The following is a 22,432-nucleotide window of genomic DNA, read 5'->3' as shown; positions in this document are numbered from 1 at the left end:
AGAAATCTTTATGCAGGTCAAGAAGCAACAATTAGAACCGCACATGGAACAACAAACTGGTTCCAAATCGGGAAAGCAGTACGTCAAGGCTGCATGTTGTCACCCTGCTTATTTAACTTAAATGCAGAGTACATCATGAGAAATGCTGGACTGGGTGAAGCATAAGCTGGAATCAAGATTGCCAGGAGAAATATCGATGACCTCAGATATGCAGATGACACCATCCTTATGGCAGAAAGCAAAGAAGAGCTAAAGGAAAAAAAAAAAAAAAAAAAAAGAAGAGCTAAAGAGCCTCTTGGTGAAAGTGAAAGAGGAGAGTGAAAAAGTTGGCTTAAAACTCAGCATTCAGAAAACTAAGATCATGGCATCCGGTCCCATCACTTAATGGCAAATAGACGGGGAAACAATGGAAACAGTGACAGACTTTATTTTTGGGACTCCAATATCACTGCAGATGGAGACTGCAACCATGAAATTTAAAGACACTTGCTCCTTGGAAGAAAAGCTATGATCAACCTAGACAGCATATTAAAAAGCAGAGACATTGGAGAAGGGAATGGCAGTCCACTCCAGTACTCTTGCCTGGAAAATTCCATGGATTGAAGAGCCTGGTAGGCTACAGTCCATGGGGTCTCAAAGGGTCAGACACAACTAAAAAGCAGAGACATTACTTTGCCAACAAACGTCTGTCTTGTCAAAGCTATGGTTTTTCCAGTAGTCATGTATGGATGTGAGTTGGACTACAAAGAAAGCTGAGCGCCAAGGAATTGATGCTTTTGAACTGTGGTGCTGGAGAAGACTCTTGAGAGTCCCTTAGACTGTAAGGAGACCCAAGCAGTCTATCCTAAATGAAATCAGTCCTGACTATTCATTGGAAGGGCTGATGCTGAAGCTGAAACTCCAATACTTTGGTCACCTGATGTGAAGAACTGATTCACTAGAAGAGACTCTGATGCTGGGAAAGATTGAAGGCAGGAGAAGGGGACAACGGAGGATGAGATGGTTGAATGGCATCACTGACTCTATGGACATGAGTTCGAGTAAACTCCAGGAGCTGGTGATGGACAGGGAGGCCTGGCGTGCTGCAGCCCATGGGGTCGCAAAGAGTCGGACATGACTGAATGACTGAACTGATCTTAACTGAGGCAACCCACTGTGCGGGCTAGACTTGTGATGACTTTGTGGTCAGTTCTTAAGCTTCAGTTTACTCCTGTTTTTAAATTGGGAGCAGTAAGTGCCTAGCTCAGAGGCATTCGATCTAGTAAAGACCTGGCTAACTGAGACTCTTTATCAGGTGCCCACTACGCACAATACAGCATTTTCTATTCACTATCCTGCTATTCACTATCCCAGAATCTAGCTCTAGGTGTGTCTAGTAGGTTGGGGCCCTCTTTGGGAGTCTCACTGTCAGACTCTCTGATAGCTTTCCAGTAGGGGAAATAGGACTGAAAAGGAAAAGAAAGGTTCTTACTCTTCAGTCCCTCACTGGTGTAGTCTTCCCCGAAAATAAGAATATGAAGCCACCTGGCCATCCGTCTGAGCGTGAATAAGTATTGCTGGTGGTCAGGGAGAAACATGGGGCTTTCATTTTTTTTAACACGGCCCCCAAATACTGGAGTATCTGTTACCAATGCTTATAGGCTCCGTTTTCCAATGCTGTATTCCTTGCGAATTTTTCCCCCCAGGGGAAAAAAAAGCTTTAAATCAATTCAAATATGCAAAAAAAGGCACACTATCTCTTTTATTTCAGCATTTAACCTTTTTGAATTCTGCAAGGAAGTGCCACTTCGTTATTGGATTAACTTTTTCTTTTGGTAAAGGATTAAGCAGTGGCGTCTGCAATACACACTACTACTTAACAGATACACTCGTCTCGTTTGAATTGCAAACATAACCTCAACAGTGAGAATGACGATGATGCTCTAAGTAAAAAATCATTCCAAGTTATTAAAAAAAAAAGTTTAATGGCAATACTTGAAGTAAATAAAGCAAAGACATTTATTTTTGTTTCCAAATTAATCTGAAGCCTTCTTTAAATAAGACATCTTGCTTTCAAGTCTATTTCTCTGGTATGACATTTAACTTGAATAAAAATGGATCAATTCAGTTCATTGATGGAATATTAATGTGTAACAATTAAGTTTCACAGTACTTGGAGAGTATTCTGGTTTCTTTATAAAAAGTGAAGAAACATTAAAGCTTGCAAAATTCCAGGACATAGTATTTCAGTCACATAATCCTAATATAGTTCTTTTATTACTCTGAAGTACTGTGTGAATTCTCAGGCTGCAATAGGTACTGAAAATAAAATAAGAATGCAAATATATCCCAAAGTAAAAATGGGTTATTTTAAGATTACCCACTAATTTAGTGTGCATATTATTTGATCCTAATAAAAACTTTAGATAAGGGAACATGCACAGTATCTTGAAACTTCACAAAAAATGTTTTCTTGAACTCAGCATCCATATTTAAATTCTCCCCCATTAATTATAGGGTTCAAAACCAGTGGACTGGACGGTGAAATGGTTCTACTGCCCATCCTTAGCATCTATCGGTGGGGGGGACAAAGGGAAACTTTGACTAGGGAACCTATTTGGCACATAAAGAACCACTAGGAATATTAAAAAAAAAATTTATACGCAGGCCCTATCTGCCAGAGATTCTGCTTTAATTGGGCATCTGTGTTTTTAAAAGCTCCACAAGTGATTCTAAAGTGCAGTCAAGATTGAGAACTACTGATCTAGGTAAAAATTTTTTCCCTTATGGGCTGAATAAGTTAATAAAAGAATTAAACAGTTGTTAATAATATCAATAAGGAATTAAAAAGATTTTCCCAATGAGCAAATCAAGAAACTGTATAATGGATCTGTGCATTTAGAAATCTGAAAGAGTGAAATAAAGTATAATCAGCTCTTAGACATACTTGACAAGCTGTTTTTAATGTAATGTTTGCAAATAATCAAATCAAACTCAAAGGTAAAGACATGAGGGGCATTACCCTGGTTACTGGCTTCCTATCTAAAAGTGATGAAATATGCAATGGTTTTTGCTGGTGTGAAGAAAACAAAAAGAGATGAGGAAAAGTGTTTATCATGCTTTTAAGTAAGTACATTTCAAAATGTTTTGCCTTTGGGGAATTCCTTGACAGTCCAGGGTTTCCCTGATAACACAGTTGGTTAAGAGACCACCTGCAATGCAGGAGACCTCAGTTCGATTCCTGGGTCAGGAAGATCCGCTGGAGAAGGGATAGGCTACCCACTCCAGTTTTCTTGGGCTTCCCTTGTGGCTCAGCTGATAAAGAATCTGCCCACAATGCAGGAGACCTGGGTTCAATCTCTGGGTTGGGAAGATTCCTTGGAGAAAGGAAAGGCTACCCACTCCAGTATTCTGGCCTGGAGAATTCTATAGACTATGTCCATGGGGTCCCAAAGAGTTGGAGACAACTGAATGACTTTCACCTTTCACTTTGGCAGTCCAGTGGTTAGGACTCAGTGCTTCCACTGCAGGGGGCACGGGTTTCAGTCCCTGGTTGGGGAGTTTAGATTCTGCTGCTGGTCAGTATGGCCAAAATAAAGTAAAATATACTAAAATAAATTTTCCACTGCAAAAATAATTTAAAAATTTGCCTTTAAAAGTTAGTCCTTTGGCTTCTCCTGTCTGTCTTATTAATATATTTCACTTTTTGTTGGCACTAATATTTTATGGAGAAGGCTGACAAGTTAGAAAATGAAGTTTTGAGATTCTCTGTGGATTTCATTTTTCTGGTCTCTTCATGGCACAATTAGCGTCAATAGTTAAGAAACTCCTGTATCAAAATAAAATATTAATTATACTTTACAATATATAAAGCAGCTGGCTAAATAATGCCACTGGTGTAACAATCTGAATCTTTTATCTTTGAAACTCTTGTAACCAAAGTCACATCCTTTACATGATATTTATTCTGTATAGGATTTATTATCCACATACAATGACGTCAGCTTTAAAACAATTGTTATTTGTATAAACTCATCTTATAAAACAGAGTAATACACAACACACCTCAGTGATTTAAGTTGATTTAAGTTATTCTAGGATGTTCAGAAAATCTGATCATTCTAATTCCAATTTCTGCATTGTTTCACTGGGTTGTCTTAGGTAGGTTGCTTTATTGTTCTGTGCCTTAATTTCTTTACCTTTCATGTGATAAACATCCTATTTCATAGATACTTAAAGAATAACATAAAAATTATTAAATACTTTGCAAATATAAAATGCTATATAAATGATAAATAGTAATACTGATCCACTCTAATATAAAATAACATACAACTTTCCATTTATAAAGTTTGGTCCTCCAGTACCTACTAATATCAAGCTTCCCAGTTAAAGACATCTTATGCTATATTTTTTTTAGTGATTTTTTCCCATAGTATCAAGTTTAGGACTCCAAATACATATAACTAGTACGCATGGAAATTTCAATACATCTTAGCAAGACTTGGCAAAATAACTTTAATGAGTTGAGTTCTGAGCTCATAAGTAACTGAAACACTAAACTTTTTATCCATTAAGTGGTAACTTGGCCACATAAAAGCAGTAACCATGTCTGATTTCATCACTCAAACATACAATATTGAAAAATTTGTTCTGAAAAAGGTCTTAAGATGTGATAACTATAGAAGAAACCTTGTAAAGATGTGATTTGCTGCTCTAAGAGATTCTATGGTTACCAGCTTATAACTGCCGGGAGTAGCAGGAATAATAAAGTGAGACTGTAATGCCAAAGGGAATTTAAAAAGTGATCCAGTCCAAGGTTTTCAGTGTTGGACTCCTGAGCTCTGCACAAGTGTGTGGGGAAAGGCTTGCAAGGAGCTTTAACCAGAGCAGCTTTGTTATTAGTTTCCTTTAAATGCTGAACTTCTCTATGAAAAAATTTACTTGAAAAAAGGGTTTCTTGAGTTAAAAAAAAACCCTTTTAAACCACCGACCTAGTATATTTTGCTTTGTCCAGACACTAGGCATGACTGCAGTGCTGCTTCATTTTTGCAAAACTTCATCCCATCAATCAGATACTCTTGAGGACCATAGACAGACTTACAAGGGTATTCAGAAGCTGACAAACAGCATTCTTATAACAGCAAACTTTGGTCTAACCAACTTCCATTATTTTCCTAATGTTAAAAAAAATCTTGGCATAAATAAAGTTTATATTAACAGATTATACCCCTATGTAACATTTTCCCACATTTAAGAGCCAAAGAATTCAGTTTTCTTAGAAACCATTAATCGACAGTTTCACTCTAGAAAAGAATTGGTCTCTAAAGTCTTAGATAAATATGATGTGATACTGTAGCTATTATTTACAACTTACAAACATGTCACAAATGTTCTTTCATATACTAAAATAACAGAACAGATGTGCTAGTCTGGTGAATCTGATAGCTGTTTTGTGGGGTTGCTCGATGCTTGTTATAAACAATTATGAGAAAGCATATCTCTGATAAGGCTCTACAAGTGCTGGTGGCACTTTGTTCAGTGGACTTTGCTGACATTCATGCTGATGTTTGCATGCAGAAGATAGTAGCATTAAAGAACATTTAGGTCATAGACTAAAGTGCGTTAAAGTATACACATGCAAGCATGACTTCATTTCTATAAATAAAGCTCAAATCTGTCATTTTTCTTATTGGCTCCAATGGTTCAGAATCATATTATACTTATGTTCCCTCTCTCATTTATAACAGTTTAATTGTTAAGACTCCTGATTCAGGAATGGTCATATTGGGAGATAAAAAATGCAATGCACACTATCCAGTCTTGAAGCAACTGGAAATTTACCATCAGGAGAATCTTGAAAAAAATCAGAATTAAGTACCATAAAACAAAGTGGTTATCACCTATTAATAAAAAAAATGAAAGAAATTAACCACTTTAGCCCGCAAATTGGTATTAAGGACAATCGTTAATTAAAGAATAAGAGAAAATAATAACATAAAAACTATCTTGAGGTATGTCATGGCAGTTAAAAATACAGAGTAATACATGGAGCCTCTATCAAAATTAAATTAAAACAAGCTTAATTGGGATAACTTGCCAAGACTTTTATGAAGGATAGTTCTTTACTTCTAGTATTTAATCTTTACAACTAAAATAATGCTTCTTCACTTTGACTGTAATTTTGGAATGTTTTATAATTCATATAGGGGAGGAGTTAAAACTTCATTTTGTATCCTAGTAGAAAGTTTGTCTTGAAAAATTACATAAACAAGCAAAGATCTTAAAGAACTTAGGAGAATAACTTGTTCAAATAGTTTTATATATAAATTTTACATATAAATAACATAAAAACATGTCAATAGATACTGTAGGGACATTGCTCGACACTTCTGGAATAGCTCTAGTGCAAGGTATTATATGTTGTCGAAGATGATTAAATTCCTCTTCTTTCATACGTTCTCATTCTCATAGGCTTCTTTTATAATTATTGCAGATTGGTGAGGTTTGACAATTCAAGGAGAGACAGTTCAAAGAGGACTATTTAAAATCAAAACCTGTCCAATCTCTGGTCCCACCACTTACACTTTCTGACCTTAATTTCCTTATTTGTACATCAGAGACAGTGCTATCTACCTTGCTGATAGGTGGGGAAATGCAAGAAAGAGCACTTTATAAATAATAGAGCAGTATATAAATGTAGGAAATTACTCTTAAGAACTGGTAAGAACCTCCAGTTTTCATTTTCCTTTTTTTCTTTAGAGAGGAAGATAGCTATATTGACCAGTCTTCAAAAACTACGTTGACAATATTAGGTTCCTGCTTTAAAAAAATGATGACTATATATAAGCTCTGGTCAGCTTCCATTTTTTTTTTTTTAAATACTGACTACATAAGAGTAACTTCTAATTTAATGACAAAAATTTCAAATATGAACGACTTCAAACATTTTAGACTTGCCTTCTGCCATAATTCTAAAACACTTAGGATAATGGAATAATGATAGGTCGTTTTAGATCCGAAGTTAACAGAAAGTCTAATTAGTTAAGTCAGGTAGGTTTCCAGACCCTTAAATGTGCTCTGACCTAGTTCCCTGTGAAAATTCAATAGTGGTAGTTTACATATTTTTGAAACACTTTGAAATTATTTTATATAAAGTTTGGTTGTGGTGAATTTATTGAAAATATTTTCTTTGAAAAAAGTTCCCTAAGTAGATTTTTCAATATTTTTTAAAAAAAGGTATTTCTGTAACACAATAAAAGTAAGACGATTAATTGTTCATCCAGCGTGTCACCTCAAGCTAGGTCTTTCTTTCTAGTGCAGCAACAGATTTTAGGGCGGTAAAGTTCAGAATGGATACAATGGCCTGTTCAGAAAGCATGCAAGTGGTGTCGGGTCATTACTTTTAAGTTGATCTGATAACTTGTTGATTAGACTCTGACTGTGGAAAGAGTGACACAAGAACGTCAGTGTAAGCTGTAGGCTCTGTTGGTTCACATTCCACCTATCTGATGTTGGGCTTTATTTCCTTTTCTTCTTCTTCTTCACTATCATCCACCTGTTGTATGACCAGATCGGCAGACCCATCCTCGACTATCTCCACGTAGGATCTGTTCTCATCTTCACCCATGTGCCATCTGGAATCCTTATCTCCATCTGATGGGGACATAAGGTGCTGTTCAGCTTCCAGATCAATGGGGAGGCTGTCTATGCCAACTTCAGCAAGGCACTCATTGCAGAGTCTATAGCGCCTGGTTCCTTCCTGTACCACTTGGCCTGTTAGATCAGTCACATGGCGCTTGCATTTTCTGCAGATAAGTTTGCATGCCTGGTGAATCTGTATAGAGAATTAAATAGTGATTAAAAAAAAGATTTTTCAAAAGCAGAATAGTTTGATATTCTAAGTACCAGTTCATAAATTTAACATGTCAAAGTCAAGCAATGATATTAAATTAACATCTAGTTTATTAGAAAAAGGTCACAGGTTTTGGTAATAAAGTAATGTCACAGAAATATCAAACACTAGCTTTCTCTAAATAATGTTTATTATGTTTTCAGGTTAATATTACATACTTAATAATTTCACATATCCCTTAATCCAATAGTATTTTTATATCTGAGGTAACATGGGACATATTCCCAGAATAATAATAATTGCAAACACTTAATATCTGTCATATACTATTCTAAGGACTTTAAAAGTCTTAATTCAGGAGAAAAAACTATTTTGTTATTTTGCTTGAGGAAGAAAAAATAATGTCCCAAATGTAAATTTATAAAAGAATATTTTTTGATGTAAGGATTATTGCCACTTTTATTAATGAAAGAGGTAGTAGAAAGAAGACTAGTCAAGGAACTGGAAGGCTTAGGTACTAGTTCTGCTTCTGTCATTTTCTAATCTTGTCATTTACTAACCATGTATAGTGAAGCAAGTCAGTTAAAACAGAAACCTGCCTCCAGGGTGACTGTCAAAGTATTTAACAACTGGTAAGGTAAGCTGCTGCTGCTGCTAAGTCACTTCAGTCGTGTCCGACTCTGTGCGACCCCATAGACGGCCGCCCACCAGGCTCCCCCGTCCCTGGGATTCTCCAGGCAAGAACACTGGAGTGGGTTGCCATTTCCTTCTCCAATGTGTGAAAGTGAAAGTGAAGTCGCTCGGTCGTGTCTGATTCATAGCGACCCCATGGACTGCAGCCTACCAGGCTCCTCCGTCCATGGGATTTTCCAGGCAAGAGTACTGGAGTGGGGTGCCATTGCCTTCTCTGGTATGGGTACCACGCAAACAGAATAGAAGCCTGATGACCAGAATGGATACTAGTTACAAACAACCAAGATGGTGGTTCTGCTACATATTGGTCTATTATCATTCCTAATTGCTCCCTTATTACCAATAGGGATACACTTCAGGTTGTGTGGACCAAATGAGTTAATATGTGTGAAATGCTCTGGGAAGAGGTTATAATTGATGAATAATTATATATTATAGTTAGTAATAACTAACTTTGTTCCATAGCTATCAGAGCAGTAGATTATAGATTTTAACCTAAAAGTTATTACATATATATATTACATATATAAAGCTATATTAATGTCTATGGCATCTTCCTTCAGAAAAAGTTGGAATGCTATGAAGTAGGCCACCAAATACAAAGTAATCAAAAAACCCAAGAAAACTAATGCAGTCTGGTAACATAGCTAAGAATATGTATGGGACTAACACTCAATACACTTACTATCTTCTGCTTAACCATTGACATATTACTCAGTAAATGCTGAAAGTATGTAAATTTTTTTCCCCCAATTAGTTTTATTAGTTGGAGGCTAATTACTTTACAATATTATAGTGGTTTTTGCCATACATAGACATGAATCAGCCATGGATTTACATGTGTTCCCCATCCTGAAGCCCCCTCCCACCTCCCTCCCCATGAAAGTATGTAATTTTAAGTGTATCTTTATTTCTCCTGAGACAGTAGCAGTATTATGGTTATCATATGAGGCATTGTTCTTGTTACAAAGTTCTGACACAGATTCATGTTCATCCCCCTTCAAATCCAACACAATTAAGAAGACAAAGAAATTAAGTGAGACACTGGAATGTTAAAATTGAAAATATTATCATGAACCCATTACTTTAAAATTATGCATCTTCTAGCTCAGAAAGGGGCTTCCCTCATAGCTCAGTCGGTAAAGAATCTGCCTGCCATGCAGAAGACCTGGGTTCGATTCCTGGGTCTGGAAGATCCCCTGGAGAAGGAAATGGCAATCCACTCTAGTATTCTCGCCTAGAGAATCCCACAGATAGAGGAGCCTGGTGGGCTACAGTTCATGGAGTTGTAAGAGTCGGACATGACTTAGCGACTAAACCACCATCAGCTCAGAAAGAATATAAAAAGAATGCCCTAATAACAGTGAGTGCCCCGGGTGTTCAAATGTTGGTTTCTAATTTCATCCCCCACTGAAATGTACCACAGCTCCTTTGAGAAAAGGCTGATTCCAGTTTTGTGTCTGGGGAAGTACAAGACGGGCCTAGGGCTCTTTTAAAGCCAGAAAACGAAGACACTTTGAAAATTTAATGGGTTGTAAGCCAGCTGCAAGGGTCCCCACTGCACATATTTGAAAATCTGAGTATCAAAAAGAATAACTGTTATGGATCCAAACACAATAAATCAATGAAAATTCATGAGACCGTATGTTATTAAAAAAAAAATAAAGCCAGAAGAAACTCATATATCATTTGAGCCTACTATTAAATCAACTCCTTACTCTGAAAATTGCTAATTAAAGGGAAATAAACATTTATATTGCTTTTCCCGTAGGAACCCTATTTCAAAGTAACCAAATAGCCCCAGGTGATGAAGGAAAGCTTTACTTTATAGAATTCCAGCTAGTAATACAGAAGGAAGGATAAAATCAGTAAATCATTTCACAACTCCAAGTAAAATTAATAATTTGGACAGAGATTACCAATTGGTATTAATATTATTAAATTAATATTGATGGGGAAATAGTCATATAATACCAAAATAGTTCCACAGAGATTCTTTTTCTAATTATAATGCAATGGTATCATCACCCTAATCCAGAGATCAATCGTAACACGAATGATGGGCCCACCAGATATTCTGTGTCTCCTGATGTGCTGTGCTTAGCTGCTCAGTCATTTCTGACTCACAGCGACCCCACGGACTGGAGCCCACCAGGCTTCTCTTGTCCATGGGGCTTCTCCAGGCAAGAATACTGGAGTGGGTTGCAATGCCTTCCTCCAGGGGATCTTCCCAACCCAGGGATCAAAAACAGAGTCTCCTGCATTGCAGGTGGATTCTTTACCAGCTCAGCTACCAGGGAAGCCCCTCCTAAGGTGATACAACAAGAAATACACAATTTCTTCCTTGATGAAAGTATTTTACTTGAATTCATTAAGCCTTTAGACTAAATGTCTAGTTTTTGGAAAATGCAGAGGGGATAGAAGGACAAGCTAAATGACACCATGTAGAAGCAAGCAGAGAAACCCAGATGTAGGATGTTTTGTAAAACAACTGGCTCAGTAACATTCCCAGACCAGGGATCAAACCCGTGTCTCAGGCACATTCTTTACCACTGAACCACCAGGGAAGCCTCATGATAAAGTGTTAAGAATGGTACTATCTAGGTGGTAAATATGATATTTTTATTTTCTTATTCTTACTTCTATTTATTTTCTTGCTTTTTATAATGCATATTTATTGCTTTTGGAATAATAAAAGGTTATTTTAATTTTAAAAAATTTAGCTTCAGAAATTAAGGAAGGCAGAGTTTGTTTTGCTCACTGCCGTATACCTAGCATGTAGAAAAGGGTCTGGCCCACAGTATGCTCAATATATATTTGTTGAATAAATAACTATAAAGTAATGCACCAAGTGATCCAATGCCCTTCAAAATTAAAAGGAGTTTGTATAAGTGGAATAAAAGTATGAGTAATACTTCACAGATTTTGTAAAAAATTCTTGCTGCAAGATGAACAGCAGAATAAATCCTATGTCACTACCTTATTAAACCACCAAAGCACTGAACAGAAAATTCCCTGAGATCTTTCTGATTGTTGACAGCCCACTCCCTGATTGAGAGTCGCTCTCTAATCCTTCTTATTCCCTTCCTTGAGGAGACTAGAGAAACTGGAGAGGCATGACGAAGAGGGTGTAGTGTGGACGTCAGTCAGCAGAAACCAGACTGACAGCCTACCAGACAAGGATTCATGAATCACTAGTGGACACTGAGTATCTGCAGCAGTGATTCTGACCTACACATTTTTATAATTTACATTATCTTCGGCACTGAAATGACTGGCATATAAAAACACGTTAGATTTTAAGTGAATTGAGATGGATATTCAAAAGAATGTCGCTTGGACTTTCCTGGTGGTCCAATGTCCAGAGTCTGCCTACCAATGCAGGGGACACAGGTTCAGTTCCTAGTCCAGGAAGATTCCACATGCCAGGGGGTGACTAGGCCTGTGCACAACTACTGAATCTGTGCTCTAGAGCCCCTGCTCCACAACAAGAGAAGCCACCGCAAGTAGAGCCCCACACACCGTAACAAACGTAGCCCCCTCTCACAACTAGACAAAGTCTGCTCGCAGCAACGAAGATTCAGCGCAGCCAAAAATAAATAAGAGCTTTAAAAAAAAAGAACATTCCTTACTTCAAGGTTTCAAAGGAGACTAAAAAAATCTGTTTTTAAAAATATATAGGGACTTCCCTGGTGGTCCAGTGGTTAAGGATACCCCTGCCAATGAAGGGGACAGGGGTTCAATCCCTGGTCCAAGAAGATCCCACATATTGGGGGTCAACTAAGCCTGTGCGCCACAACTACTGAAGCCTGTCCTCTAGAGCCCGTGTTCCACAAGAGAAGCCACCACAATAAGAAGCCAGCACACCACAACTAGAGAGGAGCCCCTGATTGCCCCAACTAGCGAAAGCCTTCATGCAGCAACAAAGATCCTGAGCAGCCAAGAAATAAAATCAACAAATAAGATAATGCATTACGTGCAAAGTAAAAACATTAAATTGGAAATTTAAAAAAATATTGTAGAGTTATATGAAAAGATTTTCCTAGCAAACTCCATTATCCTAAGGCAGATAAATGCATCTATTTCCTAAAAGTGAAACAATGAAAAACCTATACATACTGTTCGAAAATGGCTACTTAGATGGTCGAGCCGGCTAAATCTTTTCCCACAAGCTTGACAGGGGTAGGGTCTTTCTCCAGTGTGACAACGAAGATGGCGCTTGAGGTCTGCCTTCCGCTTCACCACGTGTGTGCAGTATGGACACTTGAACCTCATCCTGGGCAGGTCATCTGTCAGAGACAGTTTGATCAAATTACCGGAAAGTTCGTCACCACAATTCTAATAACGTCAAGAATCCAAAAGGGGCTGGCGAGTCCAGTCTCACAGAGGTTGGTAAAAAGGAGAAGGAAGACATTTTACAAAGATTAGATTGTTGATGTTATCCTAAGTACAGAACTATAACTTCAGGATCTGATTTATTTACAAAGTCTGGGTAATTTACACAGTCCCATTTATCTTTTTATTTAATGTCTTAGAGTCACTAGATTTGAAAAGTAAAGTGGTAGTTGTTTGTTTAATCGTTCAATTGTGTCCGACTCTTTACGACCCCATGGACTGTAGCCCACCAGGCTTCTCTGTCCGTAAGATTTTCCAGGCAAGAATACTGGAGTTGGCGTTGCCATTTCCTTCTCCAGGGGTGCGGGGAGCCGGCCTGACTGCTCAGGCCCCTTCTCGGCCCTGAGAGAGATCAAAAGGGTCTCTCTCTGTCCCACCACCCCTGATTTATTAAAGTGCAAATTGGCCTTTCTCACCTCCCTCAAGGAAATTGCTGCAGCCACCATTTGCCCATTCTCCTGACTCTGACAAGATTATCAAGCTCCTGTGAATCTTTAACTGATTGTAAGACACCAGTGCCATTCTCTGCTAGTCTCAAAGAGTTGAGATAAAATTCATGAGCTAAAACTAGTGTCTGCAGTTCTGCACGTATGCATGTCTTTGATCTAAAATTTGGTGAGTCCTGTGAGCATATATATGTATGTTACCCCTCAATAAAGTTGTCGGAATCAGTCACGAGCTGACTCCGTCCCTCTCAACCCCATCTTTCCTAGTCTTTCATTTCTCAAGTGCTCTGGTGATTGTGTCCTCGACCTGTTCATTAGCCGGCTGGCCCGGCACAGGGGATTTTTCCCTCCCCAGCAGTCGAGCCTGTGTCTCCTGCATCAGCAGGTGGATTCTTTACAATTTTAAAACTGTAGACACACTCCAAAAGTTAAAGTGTTCACTGTTTATGTTTTTAAGTAACTTATTTTATTTATACATATTTATCCCCCCTGCTCTTACTTGTCATACAGTTGTACTGCTTTTCTTTCAAAGGTGAAAAAGTTTCAAGGATATTTTAACCTTTAGTTTTAAAACTCATATGGATTCAAAATGTCACTTATAGTTGGAGGCAAACATCACCAATTTAATAGTTAAATTCAGCTGTCATTTATTTTTTTTAATTTATTATTATTAAATTTATTATTCTTACTGTTATTTGTTTTTATTTTTTGGCTGTGCTGTATGACATGTGGGATCTTAGTTCCACCACTAGGGATTGAACTCATGCTCCTTGCACTGGAAGTGCAGAGTCTGAGCAACTGAACCACCAAGGGAGTCCCTCAACTGTTCATTATTGAAGTTAGATTTCAATAACTTAGAATTATAAAAGTGCAAAGCCCAAGAAAGGATAACTTTTTTGCTGTTTTAAAATGCGACAAAGGGGACTTCCCTGGTGGTCCAGCGGCTAAGACTCCAAGCTCCCAATGAAGCGGGCCAGGGTTCAGTCCCTGGTCAAGGAACTAGATCCTATGAGGCACAACTAAGACCCAGTGCAGCCAAATCATAAATAAATAAAATTATAAAAATAAAATAAAATGAGACGAAGATTTCCCATGTTTACTCTGTTATTTCTGTTTGCCTTGGTCAGTGGTAGAGCTCCTCCGGATTTTCAATAAGCTTTGCAATATCATACAATCTTAAGTATTTTCATGTGAGTATCCTACAGGAAAATGTGATTAGTAAAAGTCAGTTGGGGTGGCTATTGTTTTTAAATATGCTATCTGCAACAAGATTATTTTCTAAAATTTATATCACAACCAGGGAAATGTGAATATTGACTGGCTTTTAGTGATATTAAGGACTTGTCAATTTTATTTACATATGATAATAATGGTATTATAGTTTTTTTAAGTTTATATTTTAGGGACACATTCTGAAATATTTACAGATGAAGGCATATGATGTCTGAGATTTACTTAAAAGGGGGAAGATTTGGAGGAGGAAATGGTAAGCCACTCCAGTATTCTTACCTGAAAAATCCCATGGACAGAGGAGCCTGGTGGAACCAAAGGGTCACAAAGAGTTGGACATGACTGAACAGAGCAGAGCAGAGATACAGTGGATGCTGTTTTCAAATAATGTACATAAAAATTGTTTGTATTCTGAATATCCTATGTACAATAAAAATTATTAACAAGGGGAAAGAGTCAAGGGCAGAGGTACAAGACTGGTCATGAGTGGGACTGGGTAATAATAGGTGCAAGGGGTTAATTATACTATTCTCTGTACTTCTATATATATATATTTGGAATTTTTTCTAAATATTATGCTCTGCAGTTTAATTTTATCACAATTTTCCTTTAAATTCACATGTAAACTATTAAGCGTGGCTTCTCTGATAGCTCAGTTAGTAAAGAATCCGCCTGCAATGCAGGAGACCCCAGTTCAATTCCTGGGTTGGGATGATCGGCTGGAGAAGGGGTAGGCTACCCACTCCAGTATGCTTGGGCTTTCCTTATAGCTCAGCTGGTAAAGAATCTGCCTGCAATGCAGGAGACCTGGGTTGGATCCCTGGGTTGGGAAGATCCCTTGGAGAAGGGAAAGGCTACTCACTCCAGTATTCTGGCCTGGAGAATTCCATGGACTGTATAGTCTATGGGATCCCAAAGACTTGGACACAACTGAGCAACTTTCACTTTCACTTTTCAAACTACTAAGCAAATCTGCTAACTGATTAATTGGGAGGACTAGATGATATGCATTTCTAATCCTTGTTCTCTACTTTGAAACTATCAGCCTACATAATTTCTCTGCATTTTACTATCATAGAAATGAGATATCTCATGGTGTTTCACACAGAGTTACAGTATCAATGTTATGTTTTTAAAAATTATGCATTTATATCTTAATAAAATCAGATTTAATTTATTTTAGGTATTAGGGCTGTGAACCTTTGCCAATATGCATGATTGCTCTATTTAATTTTTCCATATAAAAATACTCCTCCTGAGTGAATACTCAGAAAAAAAAAATAAACTATTTAAAGTGTGGTGTATAACTGAATCACTTTGCTGTACATCTGAGACTAACACAACATTGTTAATCAGCTGTACTACAATATAAAACTTTTAAAAAGAAACCGAATATATGTTAGGACTGAGCCATTTGCAAAAGAGCTTTAAACATCTAACAGTAATCTAATCATCTACAGAAAAGCAGGTCTGGAAAATCATGGGTTTCTGACCCTCAGAACTCTATTGTTTTGACTTACCAGATTTATCCAATATTTTAATTTTAAAAATTTACCTTTTATGTATAGATTTCATTAGAGAAGTATGACCTTTTAAAAAGGGGGAAAAAAACACACTTGGTTCAACTGCCTTAAAAGCAAGGGCATGTTGAGATAGGATTGATTTACACTGGAGTCCTGGAACCTGACTGAGGACTGATTCTCTTTTTGGGTACCTGGAAAACTTCTTGACGTGACATCAGATCCTTGACCATACTGATAGCTAACAGGAGTAGAGTCCATTTCCACATTCATCTGTGCCTGTTCTTCAGACTGGGAAACGTGGCTGGAAGAATCAGATGTCCGTGCTTCTCGTTTGCTTGACTTATAATGAGCCATTTCAGAAGGCTGTGACAACCTCAAATGTTTGGACTTTTTAATGGAATCTTTCCTTTGTTCATGCTTGGCCAGAGGCTGTTGAGTATTCCTTTGGGAGGCTGGATGGTAATTATACTTACTCCAAGATTTCCCGCTTATTATACCTGTTCCTTGATCTGGGCTTAGGTGAGAACGAGGGGAACTGCTTTCATCTTGCCAGCCACTGCTATAAAAAGAGGAGCGTTCTATACCATTAGAATTGGCATCTTTATCAGAGAGGCTGAAATAGCGATCCTTTTCTTTCTCACTAATGTCTAACGAAGATTTAATAAAGGTCTTACATACACTGATGACATCAGTCATCTGAAGGAAGCTAGCAGCCGACATCACTTCTATGACATTCTGACCCGTGAGAGAGAGCTTGCCGGAATAGACAAAGTCCAGGATAACTGTAAAAGTGTCAGGGGAGAAGGCCTGAAATGTCGCTGTGGTTGGCTGACTTGTCTCCTTGGAGTTCTGAGAAAGAAGCATTTTAAAGTAGCCGCTACTAGCAAATAAGACATTTCGATGGGCTTTGAAGACCTTCCCTTCAACCAGGATACTGCAGTCACAAAATACATCCTGCCTGCGCTGCTCATTCAGTTGTTGCAGGAGGTGAGACTGATGAGAGGAGATCTCCATTCTAGAGAGGAAAAGACACAGTGGTTACCAATACTGGAGTAACACGGCTTCTCTAAGACGAGCCAAGTGAAATGACAGAAACGGCTGTCCTTTTTCCATTAAAAATACTTTCTCCTTAGAGAATATCATCTCCAAGACACAGAAGATAATAGGTTTCAGGATACCATGTAATACTCTTTTTATGTGGAAACTTAGTTCCCTGACCAGGGATCGAACCCGTGCCCCTGGCAGTGGAAATGTAGAGTCTTAACCAATGGACAGGCAGCGAAGTCCCTACTCTACTCTTGTGCGTAAGGGCTCAATTGTGTCTGACTCTTTGAGACTCCATGGACTGAAGCCCGCCAGGTTCCTGTGTCCATGGGATTTTCCAGGCAAGAATACTGGAGTGGGTTGCCATTTCCTTCTCCAGGGGATCTTCCTGACCCAGGGATGGAACTGGCATCTCCTGCGTCTCTTGCATTAACAGGCAGATTCTTTACCACTGAGCCACCTGGGAAGTCCTCTGACTCTTTGCGATCCCATGGACTATACAGTCCATGGAATTCTTCAGGCCAGAATACTGGAGTAGATAGCCGTTCTCTTCTCCAGGGGAATGTTCCCAATCCAGGGATCGAACCCAGGTCTCCCTCATTGCAGGCAGATTCTTTACCAGCTGAGCCACCAGGGAAGGGTAGTTAATTCTACTCTTAGTTGTTTGATTTTTAGACAATCGTTTGTTCAGTCACAGAACCTGGATTGAGCATCTTCTATAAATCAGACCTTCTGCTATATGGTAAACTAATAGGCTTCTTTCTTGCCTCTATGTAGTTTTTAACCTAAAGGGAGTATCAGCATTAAACAAATATTCATGTGGAGTTATAAATGACAAGTGCTAAGACAGAAGGAGGGTGCTCTTGGTATAAAAGTATAAACTAGTTTAGATTGGGATGGAGTGTGTTAGGGAATACCTCTCCGAGAAGTCACATTTAAGTTGAGACCTCAAAGGCAATTAGGAATTAGCCAGGTGAAGAATGAAGGGAGATGATTTCTGATTACAGCAAAATGGTGGTCTAGAAAGTACTGAAACTTCTGGTCACAAATCTCTAGAGATGCTGGCTAAAATTCAGTCAAAACTTTAAAGGTATGGCTGAGTTGCTGGGGCAGCAACATGGGCTCTGGTTTTTATCAGTAACAGAAATTGGAACCCTCTAAGGGTTATTGAAAATGGAATAGTAAACTTTGCCCCTAAGTCCAGAGAAAAGGCAAAGAAAGTTTGTCTTTGTAGGGCCTTGGCTGAGGGAAAAAAAGTCCCTAGGTGAGATATCAAACCCAAGGTTGTGCTTTGTGAAGTTTTGGAGTCCAAATTTATTTTGCTTGCTTGGTGTGGAAAACCTCAAGCTGAAAAATTAACATGAGAATGAGTCTCGGGCTGGTGTGTCCGTGGGGACACCTTGCAGAAGCAAATACCAAACTATTTAGGAGGGAAGCTCTCAGAACCCGAAAAAAGTAAAAGTGTTAGTCACTCAGTCATGTCTGACTCTTTGGGACCCCATGGACTGTAGCCCGCCAGGTTCCTCTGTCCACAGAGTTCTCCAGGCAAGGATACTGAACCAGGTGGAAAATAAGCTCTGCTTAAACTGAACTCAAAGTCATTCTCTATATAGTGTGGCTGGCTCATTTCCAATGTTGTACCACCATGATGTCTAATATCTCCTACCATAAAAACTTCCCTTGATGGGACTTCCTTGATGGTCCAGTGGTTAAGAATCCGCCTGCCAATGCAAGTTTGATTCCAGGACCAGGAAGATTTCACATGCTTTGGAGCAACTGTACCCGTGCATCACTACTGAGCCACCGTGCTCTAGGGCTCCGCAACAAGAGAAGCCGCCACAACAAGAAGCCGTGCGCGGCCAAGAGTAGACTCCACTAGTCGCTGCTACAGAAAGTTCACATAAAGCAGTGAAGATCCAGTACAGCCAAATAAAAAACTACAAAAACATAATAAAACTCTCACTGACTTCACATCTATTTCTGGTTGCTACTCCATTTCTCTGCTTGCCTTACACAAAATGCATAGAAAGAGTTTTTGTCTAGGTTTTTTTTCATTTGCTAGCTTCACTTCTATTCTCATCAGGTTTTCATGCCCATCCATCAAGACCCATTTGGAAAGATCATTATTAGTAACTTGCATGTTGTCAGATCCAACGGTCACTTCTTTGTCCTCGTTTCACTGACAACAGTGGGTCATTCTTTTCAACCTGAAACCCTTGTTTCACTTACTTGGCTGCCAGGATACCACTCCTTCATGGTTCTTCTCCTATTGCCCACTTCTCAGTCTCCTCTCCTGGTTCTTCCTTGTCTAATCTCTAAGTGCTATGCGATTCAGGACATGCTACCCCCAAATATGGCACCTTGGCAGTGAACATTATGAACTGAAGGAGTCTGAGTAAATACGCAGAAGCAGGAAGGTCACTCTGACATCCCCTCCCTTCTCTGCTGCATCAGATCACAAATCCCAGGTGAGAGGTGTCCTCCCTAGACTCAGAGGAAAGGAGCCTCTTTATCTCAGGAAATGAAGGGATGCTGAGAAGAATCTGAACAAACAGGCTATACTGAGTGTCCCAGTTCACTGAGTTTACCTCTTACTCCTTATCTACCACATTCTTTCCCATGACTGTCCACGCTTCATCAAGCCTAGCAAAAAACACACAGATCTGTCTCTTTGGGTCTTCATTTCCTTATGAAGCCTCCTGTGTCATGTAAAACTTACTTTGAGTAAATTCGTATACATTTCTCCTGCTAATCTGTCACTTTAATTTTCAGATAGAGGCGAGGAAGAAGGTCAAGGAAAATTTTTTCTCCTCTATAGCTGGAATGTCCTTGGCCTCAGGCTCAGACCTTTCCTCTACTTATATCATTCCCTACGTGATCTCATCCAGGCTCATAGTTTTAAATACCATCTTTGAGCTTACAACTCACAAATTTATACATCTAGCCCCAACCTCTTCCCTGAGCCCCAGACTTATATATTTATGTGCATCACCACTTAGATATTTAATAGGCATCCTGAGCTCAACATATCCAAAACCATACTCTTCATTCATCCTCATCTTAAACCTGCCTTTTCTACGGTCTTATCCATCCCAGAAAATGGTAACTTCATCCCACTTATTTAGACCCAAAGCATTAAGAGTCATCTTTGATTCTGTGTTGTCAGCTTTACCTTCAAAATAAATCCAAAATCCTACCACTTCTGTCCACTACTGCAGATACCGCTTCAGTCTGTCACCTATAATCAATAGCCTCCAAACTGCATATGGTAGGTGGTCAAGATGTGTTGGTTGAAATAATGAATAAATAAGTAGTCAAGTTAGGACTGAGTAATAGGTAGAAGTAACTGATATGAAGTGAAATTGGCAGAATTTTAAATACTTTTTGGTACATACAAATAAACATTTAACAAATATTGGTCATTTGTTAGTAAGAGGAACCACTTGAAGAATCAGAATCCCCAAATCTTAAAAATGAGGATATCCTTAAAAAACAATGGGACATCTTTGCATAAGAAGTTTCCCTAAGCTAGGTAAAGAAAACCTGATATAAATTCTGGTGCCATAAATACCAATTTAGGCATTTGTTGACCATGCAGCTTCATTTGGGCACTGGAAAGACCTGGGGTGTCAGCATCTTCAAGGTTTTCTTGTTGAGTGTTGTCTTCAAGAAGTTGCTTTCTTCTTGTCCTCCTTAGAGTTAACCTTGATGTCACGGAATCATCCTTCATAAAGTGCAGATTTTCTCCAGGCTGCATAATACTCAAATTATGCTTATGCCATAGTTATCATGTTAAAAAATAGCCATGGATTAAAGACCTAAATGTGAGACTGGACACTTTTAATATAAAACTTCTAGAGGAAAACATAGGCAGAACACTCTCTGACATAAATCACGGCAATATCTTTTTTGATCTATCTTCCAGAATAATGGAAATAAAAACAAAAATAAACAAGTGGGACCCACTTAAACTCAAAACCTATTGCACAGCAAAGGAAACAATGAACAAAATGAAAAGACAACACACAAATTGGGAGGAAATATTAATATTTGCAAATGATGTGACTGATACGGGATTAGTCTCCAAAATTTACAGTTTATGACACTTAACAGCATCAAAACAAACAGCCCTATAAAAAATGGGTAAAAGACCGGTATACATCTCTTCTCCAAAGAAGACATGAAAGTGAAAGTCACTCAGTGTCCGACTCTTTCCGATGCCATGGACTATACATCCAGTCCATGAAATTCTCCAGGCCAGAATAATGGAGTGGGTAGCTGTTCCCTTCTCCAGAGAATCTTCCCAACCCAGGGACTGAACCCAGGTCTCCCGCATTGCAGGAGGATTCTTTACCAGCTGAGCACAAGGGAAGCCCAAGAATACTGGAGTGGGTAGCCTATCCCTTCTCCAGCAGATCTTCCCAACCCAGGAATTGAACTGGACTTTCTGCATTGAAGGCAAATTCTTTACTAGCTGAGCTAAAGAAGACAAACAGATGGCCAACAGGCACATGAAAAGATATTCAACATCACTAATTACTAAAGAAATAGAAATCAAAACTACAAGACATCTCTTTAAGCCACTCAGAATGGCTATCATCAAAAAATTCACAAACAGTAAGTGCTGGAGAGGTTGTGGAGAGAAGGGAACCCTCCTACACTGTTGGTGGGAATGTAAATTGGTACAGTCACTATGGAGAACAGTATGAAGGTTCCTAAAAACACTAAAAATAGAGCTACCAAATGACCCTGCAATCCAACTCCTGGGCATATATCTGCAGATAAACATGATCCAAAAGATACACATACATCTATGTTCATTGCAGCACTGTTTATAATAGCCAAGACATAGAAGCAACCTAAATGTCCATGGACAGAGGAATGGATAAAGAAGATATGGTACAAATATACAATGGAATATTACTCAGTCTTCTTTTCATTAAAAACAAAGAAATAATGCCATTTGCAGTGACACGGATGGACCTAGTGAGTGTCATACTGAGTGAAGTCAGTCAGACAAAGAGAAATATCGTATGATATCCCTTATATGTGGAATCTAGAAAGAAATGATACAAATGAATTTACTTACAAAACAGAAAGAGACGCACAGACTTATAGAACGAATTTATGGTTGCTAGAGCCATCTGAGATACTGCCTCCTGGGCTGCAGTCCTCATTTTGCCCCATATTAAAACTTAACTCACAACTCTCAAGTTGTACATCTTTTTAGTTGACACTTATGGCAACCATGAAGGGACTCAGAGTGG

General features: G+C 38.6%; 1 protein-coding gene across 3 annotated transcripts in view; it reads right to left on the bottom strand.

The window, feature by feature from the left end:
- Positions 1-1,971: 1,971 nt before the first annotated feature.
- The window catches only part of ZBTB8A (zinc finger and BTB domain containing 8A), a 60,822-nt gene continuing 40,361 nt past the window's right edge, over positions 1,972-22,432 (bottom strand). For 2 of the 3 annotated variants that reach the window (XM_065930307.1, XM_065930308.1), the window contains 3 exons: positions 16,313-17,136; positions 12,647-12,816; positions 1,972-7,816 (listed from right to left, as the gene is read on the bottom strand). In XM_065930307.1, the coding sequence (XP_065786379.1) occupies positions 7,484-7,816; positions 12,647-12,816; positions 16,313-17,135 (1,326 nt within the window). In that variant the 5' untranslated portion in view covers position 17,136 and the 3' untranslated portion in view covers positions 1,972-7,483. Of the gene's footprint in view, positions 7,817-12,646; positions 12,817-16,312; positions 17,137-20,337; positions 20,455-22,432 lie in introns of those variants that run through there. The other variant, XM_065930309.1, reaches the window with a different exon arrangement.

The sequence above is a fragment of the Muntiacus reevesi genome, chromosome 3 (assembly GCF_963930625.1).
Source record: "Muntiacus reevesi chromosome 3, mMunRee1.1, whole genome shotgun sequence".
Taxonomy (NCBI): domain Eukaryota; kingdom Metazoa; phylum Chordata; class Mammalia; order Artiodactyla; family Cervidae; genus Muntiacus; species Muntiacus reevesi.
This window is presented reverse-complemented; position numbering and strand designations above follow the sequence as displayed.